At 34.6% G+C, this 9,116-nt stretch overlaps 2 protein-coding genes across 2 annotated transcripts; one reads left to right on the top strand and one right to left on the bottom strand.

Annotated features, from left to right (window-relative positions):
• Nucleotides 1-329: 329 nt before the first annotated feature.
• On the top strand, nucleotides 330-2,668 carry LOC133184014 (uncharacterized). The gene is made up of 5 exons (XM_061318887.1): nucleotides 330-589; nucleotides 1,218-1,282; nucleotides 1,780-1,891; nucleotides 2,325-2,335; nucleotides 2,478-2,668. The coding sequence occupies exons 1-5, from the start codon at nucleotides 330-332 to the stop codon at nucleotides 2,666-2,668; spliced, it is 639 nt and encodes a 212-aa protein (XP_061174871.1).
• Nucleotides 2,669-2,867: 199 nt separating this feature from the next.
• On the bottom strand, nucleotides 2,868-5,672 carry LOC133184013 (putative nuclease HARBI1). The gene is made up of 4 exons (XM_061318886.1): nucleotides 5,258-5,672; nucleotides 4,295-4,407; nucleotides 3,503-3,614; nucleotides 2,868-3,256 (listed from the first exon to the last, which is right to left on the bottom strand). Exons 1-4 carry the CDS (start codon nucleotides 5,670-5,672, stop codon nucleotides 2,868-2,870), a joined length of 1,029 nt encoding a protein of 342 aa, XP_061174870.1.
• Between the last annotated feature and the right edge of the window lie 3,444 nt (nucleotides 5,673-9,116).

Genomic DNA, 9,116 nt, shown 5'->3' with positions numbered 1-9,116 from the left:
CTAACACCAGGCCCCGGGGCCACGAACGTTTTATTTTACTCAACTCAAATCTGAGTTTAACTCTAAGTTTTTTACTCACCTGAGTTACGTCTCAAAAAAGTGTGCCACGAAAGTTAAAGCAACTCAACTCCGCTGAGTAACAAAACTCAAATTATTTTTTATGATGTAAGTGGCCTTGGCAATGTAAATAAAAGAAAAATAAATAATGAAAAACGTAATCTCTTTGTTTTCCTTTTGAATCTACCCTTATAATGCAAATTCACATAATTGTGACGTAATATTTTTTGTTTTGATGACGTTGCATACTACGGAACGGCTGTCTCACCAATATGGAAGAAATGGATGTACTGTATGATATCATAGTTGAAAATCCTTCCAAAATTAACGAAACAATATTCGAGGCTGTCGAAACTCCCCTCGCAGCATCCACTCCAAAAAGGAAACCTTCCTGGAGCGACTTAGAACAGAGTGTTTTAATTGAATTTGTTTCAAAAAATGAGCAGAAACTTTTTGGAAAGTTTAAAGGACCGGGGAGGGGAAAAGTAGAGAGAGAAACTTCCTGGGAGGATGTAGCAAGAGCTGTAAACGAGTATGTTTATTTCAAAGAATTATTTATAAATTTTCTTACCTTGATAATTTATTTAATATATTTTAAAAATTCTATAAAAAAAATTCTATAAAATTTTAAATTATTGTTGCTTGTATCTTGTTAAGTTAAATTATAGATTTATTTAATTTATGAGCTTTTTATTGAGTTAATAACACGTCATCTGCGAAGACTTTGAACAGACTATATATACAAATAGAAAGTGCTCAGAAAAGAAAAAAAAATAAATGTCAGGTCCATTTTCCATATAAACTTAGCATAGTGATAATATATCATACAGCAAATAGTTTAGCATAAAAGATTGTACTATTTATAACCCGGGCTACCCTTCCCCTTTTTAAAGATTTTCACTGAAACAAAGATTAAAGCGCAGGGAAATTTTTTCAGTTAATTTAATTTACTTTTCATATTGATATTTTTTAAGTGTGAAAAAACTTGCAAATTACTTATGTGTGTCATGGAGGTGGATTTGATGGGCGCACATGCAACCCCCCCCCCCTCCATCTAGGAAGTCTTCATAAAACTTACCATATTCATTCCAAACTGAAGAGTTGTAAGTATTGAGCTATATTTCTTTTCACAACTTATTTCCGGTTTATTTCTGTTACAGAGTAGGTATTTACTTTCGGACAGGGAAGGAGGCATCAAAGCAGTATGCCAATTTGAAAGCCAGAGGTACACATCTAAAAATCATTTACTTTTTGTTATTCTGACTATATTCTGAATACAAAGCACATTTCAGTTAAAAAATCAAACCTTGTCTTTTATCTTTATAGCATCGTTTCATAATATATATGTACATGTATCTCTAACAGGCGCGGATCCAGGAATTTTTTCCAGGGTGGGTCAATCCGCAATCAAAAAATTTCCAACCTAGAAATGTCTTGACAAGCAAAAAAAAAAAAACAACAAAAACCCCCAAAACAAAACAAAACAAACCAAAAAAAAGCAATCTAAAATCCATTTCCCCAACGTGAAAAAAAATTGTGGTGGTGTTGGGGTCCACGTTTTCTAGAGGGGGTCCAAATTCGTTTTTTACTTGCTTCAGTATATGCTTTTAATAACTCTGCAAATTCTGGAAACCCCCCCCCCAACCCCCCTCTAGATCCGCGCATGGGTAACGCTCTTTTATTTACAACGGAGTCTCTAAAAGAAATAATGAGTTTGACAAGCTAAAATAAATTTTATTTTTATTATTGTTCTGGACAAACTGTCCCAAATTAAAAGACCCAAGACAGGTGGAGGTCCAAAGCCCCCATCACCAACCCCTGTTGAGCAAGCCAAGTTGGATACTTTGGAGGGAAGGCCGTCTTGCAGGGATTAGACTCAGGTTTTGATTCTGGTGGTAAGAATACTTTCTTGATGTAAATGAAATACATGTAACCACCTTTAGTAATAACCTTAATACTATTTCGAGAGATTTAATATTACTATATTGGATATACGCAGTTCGAATTACCTAGTAAATCAAGTGAAAAAAAAGCATGTATGTTTATTTACTAGACATACGCAAAGAATACGTACATGTATTAAAATCCTCAACAGATTTTTCACTTTAAAAGCGCTAAAATCGTGCGTTTTTTTTAATTAATTGATTTATTTTTTTTTTTTGGAAAAGGGGTCAAAATCCTTGCGCGAAAGCACAAAATAAAAGTGTTAAATCGTATATATATATTTTTTATATTATTTTGCATGATAATTATTGAGTTATATTAAGGAGAGGAACTAGTAAGTTGATAAAACTTGTTTCTGATCCTTTTGATTGTCAAAAAATATGTTCAAAACAAACAAAAGTGTTACTTGTTGCTCAAAGTTACTCATATTTTTATTTTATGTATCATTGAATAGTTACATCATTTTGTTTTAACAGAATTAGAGAAGGAAAGGGATCAGGTGGCATCCATCTCAACATGCAGCGAGGGTCAAGATTCATCTTCAGACACGTACACCTCAGTGCCACCTCGCTCTAATAAAGAAAACAAAAAGGAACAGAGTTTATTAATTCTACAGAAAGATCTTCTCAAGACAGAAAAGAGAAAGTTAGAGTTAAAATGGAGCTGATGCACTTGAAGAAAAAGAAGATGTTAGAAGAAGTTGAAGTTTTAAGTCTAGAAAAAGAGAAGCTAAAAGAAGAAATATTGTTATTGAAGTTGAAAAAGAATTAAATAAAACGTAGTTTTATAAATGCAAATAAATCATCAATGAAATTTTATTTTTTAGTATATATATATCTATTTAAATATCGATTCTTTTTACGTATTCAATGCCCAAAAAACACATTGGCGATGTGATCTCTAACACGCTTTCCTTCGTGTTGCCCTCCTACCGCAGGCAGCGCCACCTCGTCGATCACTTGACCTTGAACAGCTGGTATCGGATCTACAATGTCATGTCTCTCAATCCCAAGATTGTGGAGAACTGTGCAGGCCACGATAGCGCAAGCTTTGTCGGGCTCCACCCGTAAACCTGTCTGTAGACAAGGAAACCTCCTTTTTAGGATACCAAACGCCTGTTCTATAACTACTCTCGTGCGACATAAGGATGTATTAAACCTCTCCTGTGCTCTATTACTGGGAGTCAAATATGGAACTATGAGGTACCTCTTGAGAGCATATCCTGAATCACCCAAAATAATACCATTTCGCGCTCCTGTAAGCATAAAAATTCTATGTTCTGAATGGAAATTAAAACAAAAAATATCAGCAGTTAACTCCAAAAGTAAAGCACTTTAGAATGCCCTTTTAAATACCGTTTACTCGCAAATTTAATTTATATGTTAATGTATGACTGAATATTCTCCTCCCTTTTGAAGCTAATTATTTTTTTAATCATTATTATAATAATTTATATGTCATAGAAAAATCACCTATTTCAGTTTTCTTATTTATGCCTTACCAGTTTCAAAGAGTCTAGCAAGAGACGATTCTCTAAACACACGGGAATCATGTACACTACCCGGCCATTTTGCAACGCAGTTCACAAATCTAAACGAGGCATCACAGGCCATCTGAAAGAAAGTAAATTTACTATTCTTTTTTCTTTTTTTGGGGGGGGGGGGTGCAAGTACAAAAACAAGTTATGTTTCTGCTGAATCTTACAAACAAGAAAAAAATTATATATGTAATATATTCCCTCGATTATTACATATAATATGTTATATTTTCAAAATCAATCTGACCATCAAATTTGCTACAATGTAAATGCATACAATCTGAGAAAAGCATGTCATTCTTTAAATTGATCCTTATCCTTATCTCTTAATCTTGCCGTAGACTAAAACCACGTGACTATCATCAGAAGAAACAATTGTATATATTCTATGAAAATGTGATCTTGTACAATTATCCTTAAAGACTTTGAATATCATCTTGAGTAGAAAAACAGATGAGCATAACAAAAAAATCATTTATTATAAGTATTGTTGCCCCCCCCCCCCCAAAAAAAAAGTTCTATGGTTAAAATATTATATTTATACTTGTAATTGTACTGCAAAACCTCTTAATGTGCGATATCACACGAGTCGTTTTCATATAAAGATAGTGAAAAAGAGAAATTTGGCAACCAACGAAAACAATATAATACGACTTAATTACGATACTTTATTTTCACCTGCACATATAAAGCAATTGAAAAATGAATTAGTTAGGAAAAAAACATGTACATATAATTACAATAGATTATATTCACCTGCACATTTAATGCATAATAACCCTTTCTGCACACATATTCGGCCTCGTTCTGGGCAGGACATCGAATTCGAATTAATGTACCGTCTACACAGCATACCATATTAGGAAAACCTTTTATAAAATTAAACAAATAAAATGAAAAAAAAAAACAATAATAAACGTATCAGTGTTCACATATTTACTAATCATCAGTATATTTCAAAATATTTTAAATTCGATTTTTTTTTGGGGGGGGGTGATAATAACCTTTTGTCTTTTCTTTTAATCATTAATTAAAATATTTATTCCATATTTGGCCAGAATGAAAAATTACATAAATTATTGGAAAAGACATTAGAGAGAAAGAAATTATCAATAATTCATGCAAAAATCACAAGTCAGCTACATGAACACAAGTAAACAAGATATAAAGCACCTGACTTAAATAATATTATATTTATATTTACCCCCCCCCCCCCCAATGTATATATATTGCAGATCTTTGTTTTCATAAGGCTATATTTATTTTCATTTTAGCAAGTGTAATATAATAATCTATTCATTCCCATAACAATTAATTGCTAAAATTGAAATACGTCATGAAACACAGCTTGGATTAACTTCCGAAAATATAGAAATTTGGGTAATTTCGCGCACCATACTTTTGTGCAGCTGATTCTGAGTTATCTCCCTTATAAAATGGAATAAGTTCATGGAGTATGATTTGAAAATTGTGTGCGACATTTCAGATAGTTTTGGGTTTTTTTATTATACTTTTTTTCTTATGATATAAAGAATGTGGAGGCTGCTTTGCGGAACAGACTATTAAAAGTCATTGAAAGTGTGTTTATTGGATGTTTTATGACGTAACATTAGGCCTAGCGTTCGGGCACTGTACATCGCCAGGTAAGTAACTGCCAAGTACGCAGTTGTTTTAGACTTGTCATGTCAATACAGATAATCAAATCTTGGACATGTATACCTGCTAAACTGTAGAATTTAGTGCGTATCTCTGCAGTTTCAGGAATTGATGGGAAGCGAATGAACTGTCTGGCTAGCGAACAGAGGAGGGAGGTAACTTCTCGTACAGCTCGTCCTGTAGTCGACTTGGAAATGGCCAGCGAGTCCCCAATAAGTTGGTAAAACGCACCCGTAGCAAAAAAGCGAAGTGCTAGTAACACCTGTAACAATGGTGGCAGAGCCGAACTCCTCTTCGTCGGATGTTCCAGCTGGTTTTCAATGAGACTACATATGAAGAAAATAGTGACGGATTTAAACCTGTATCTCATAAAAATTTCTTCCTCTGTCAACGATTCCAGTGGATTTGATCTATCCTGAAGTCGACGTGGTATCCTCTCTTGCCTAATGTTTTGCATTATAATGCGCCTGGCAGCCATTTTTGTGTTGAGTTGACTTTGAGATAGCTACCTAGCAATCTCAGATATTTTGGGAAAAACTCAAGAAAAAAATCTATTTGAGTTAGACTCAAGTTTCGTGGCACACTTTATTGAGTTCAACTCTGCGATTTGAGAAAAATTCTCAGATTTGAGTAAAATACAGCACTTGAGTTTGACTCAAGACGTTCGTGGCCCCGGGGCCAGAACCCTTGACCCAGGGGCCATGAAATTCATAATTTTGGAAGAGGCAACCATACTCTTCATAACTCATCGTCACTATGTACTTAGTTTATTTAATAAGATTTCCAAAGAATTAATACAATTTTACTATATAATCAATAGCCCTAACACCTAAACCCCTGACCCAGGAACCATAAAATTAACAATTTCTGAAAAGGCAGCCATGCTCATCATAAATATGTTCTTAGTTAGTTTATTTAATATCCAGGAGCAGAGAAGATTTTCAAAGAATTAATGCATTTTCACTATATAGTCAATAGAGCCCCACCCTAACACCAGAACCCTTGACCCTGGGGCCATGAAATTCATAATCTTGGAAGAGGCAGCCATGCTCATCATAACTATGTTCTTAGTTAGTTTATTTAATACACAGGAGCAGAGAAGAAGATTTTCAAAGAAATGATGCATTTTCACTATATGATCTATATAGCCCCACCCTAGCACCAGAACCCCTGACCCTGGGGCCATGAATTTCACAATTTTGGTAGAGGGCTCAATGCTTATTACAATGATGCCAACAGTTTGACTGCTTGATGTTCAGGAGTAAAGAAGAAGATTTTAAAAGATTGCATTATATTTGGTGGTTTTAGCCCCACCCCTCAGGCCCCAGGGGGGAAGGGACCATGAAATTCACAATTTTTGTTCCCCTTTACCCATAGATGCTATATGTCAAATTTGGTTGAAATTGGTTAAGCGGTTTCAGAGAAGAAGCTAAAAATGTTCAAATGTTAACACACGACGCACGCCGACGGACGAGAACGGATAGCAACAGGTTACCTGAGTGACTCAGGTGACCTAAAAAGTCTTAAGTGTACAACTCTTGTATTTTTGATGGTATTTTTAATAATGCTCTTTGTGCATTAAAAAAATTTCAACTTGGTTGGACCTTTTGAAAAATATTTAGGATTAAAGAGTATTAAGGAAAGGAAAGTCCTATAACAAAAACATCCTTCGTCGTTATGCCCTTTCGAAAAAAGTTTACAAGAATTTTTAAAATATGTACAAATTTCCCACCAATCAAATGTTTTCATGCGAGATTTTTGTGATGACAAACATATAAAATCACTTCCGGTTCTAAGACAAGGTAAAATCCGTCAGCATTGCAGATAATCATGGATGATAAAGAGTTATAAATCTAATAGGTACATACATCAGAAAGCACAAAATAAGTGTTTTACTAGTCTCTTGAACATTCCTCCAGAGTTAAGGTCCCAGCTTTAAAATATGTACAAATTTCCCACCAATCAAATGTTTTCATGCGAGATTTTTGTGATGACAAACATATAAAATCACTTCCGGTTCTAAGACAAGGTAAAATCCGCCAGCATTGCAGATAATCATGGATGATAAAGAGTTATAAATCCAATAGGTACATACGTCAGAAAGCACAAAATAAGTGTTTTACTAGTCTCTTGAACATCCCTCCAGAGTTAAGGTCCCAGCTTTAAAATATGCAACTGCTTGCAATGCAAAAACTGCTGACATTAAAACGTATGACCCTTCATCATTATACAAACTGTAAATATGCTTTCAGATCGTGGCATCATTATGGAACTGCATGGTGGAACACAATGTAAAGGGGTTCCCTTGTATATGTTCCTGTCGACACTTCTGCATCCAATTGGCTGGGAGGATTTAAGCAGGAGTTCATTTTCTTACAAATATGTAGAATCTGCAATGCATCAAACAATTCTGCTGAAAATGACTTTAATTAGTTCTATTTGACCAAATCATCAATAAAAAAAATTCAAACTGTCTTGCTTAATGCATCAAATAGAGACATACCCTTATTTCTATCTGCAGAAAGATAGCATTTGATAGTTTGATTCGAAAGATAGTATTTGACCAAAAACACCTCTTGGGATTAACTCCTTTAAAACAAACTTTCTCAGCTTTTATGACTCTCTGTGAAATTTTGCCACAAATCATAGATCTTGAAGCTGACAGTGATCCAAAATGGTTCAACTTTTTCCGGTTCGTACAAAGCCTCTTCATTCCAACTACTTCCATCTGCAATGCATATACAATAAGCATGTTAACACAATTAATTTTTTTTTAAACATCATCAAGAATTTAGAAAATTATAAGCAGCAATTACATCAAAATGCACCACTGCATACACTTGCATGTATTCACACAAATGAAAGAATTTGGTCCATTACCTCATCTTTGGTACATGGGATTTGAAGGGAGACATGGTTTTTTTTTCAAATCTAAAAAATGGAAATGCTAAAAAAATCGGCCACCTAACATCAACTCCATATTATAAACAAAGAATGAGTAATTGACTGAAAAATCCAAACTATCTTTATGAAGGAGGCATTACTGAAAGAAGACAGTGACGTACATTGTAGTATTGTCAGAGCTCTATCCAATCTGAGGACTTTCTTTCAGGGAGTTTTTGGCTACCCTAATTATAATACACAAGTGCCTCATACATCATCTACTGTTACCCATGGCATCAAGTTGGGTGTATTCTCTTGCTAGCAGTTGAAAACTGGGTTCCAGTGGGTCTTTTCACTGACATAGTTGTTCACAAGGATTGCAAATTCTTCATTGTAGAGAAAACCATCACTAAATATTACTAAATCTTCTTTCCTACAGAATTCAAAAGAACAGGGGAATTTTTTATTCTACTTCAGAAAACTTTGACAGTCAAATAGCCCTCACGGGCACAAAAACTACAAGGTCAAACTGTAATTTTTACAGGTATCTTCAGAACATTTTTTAAATATATGAAGGAATGTAGAACTTTAAACTTGTAATAGTCGGCCGCAGGGCGCAGTGGTTAGAGCGTTTGTTCTAGAGTCGCGGTGAAAGTTTGAATCCAGTGCGGGATGTGGAGACCATCCTTCAGATGAGACCGTATAAACTGAGGACCCATGTCGCAGTAGGTGCTGGCTTGAAAAAGATCTCTCACTGCTCAATGGCCTTCAGTGTCGAGTATAGCTCAAAATTTGCAGCTCTCCACGGGCAAATGGTGGCGTCATCCAAAATCCAGAAAATTCTCGAGAGGAATGTTAAACAACAAACAAACAGCTAAGGCCAATTGGCCTCTTGATCTGGTATGTAATGAAATCAATATAAAATATCTAGAGTGTGACTGTGTGATTATGCATAAACGAGATCGGTTTTTGCAATATTCTCTGTTTTTTTTTTTTTTTTCGCTATTTTTGTTACCAACGTTTTAACTTTTGATTTTAA

The sequence above is a fragment of the Saccostrea echinata genome, unplaced genomic scaffold, assembly GCF_033153115.1.
Source record: "Saccostrea echinata isolate AGI-Se365-2 ecotype Australia unplaced genomic scaffold, CSIRO_AGI_Sech_v1 ptg000009l, whole genome shotgun sequence".
Taxonomy (NCBI): domain Eukaryota; kingdom Metazoa; phylum Mollusca; class Bivalvia; order Ostreida; family Ostreidae; genus Saccostrea; species Saccostrea echinata.
Note: the sequence above shows the minus strand (reverse complement) of the source record. Positions and strands in the feature narration are given on the sequence as shown.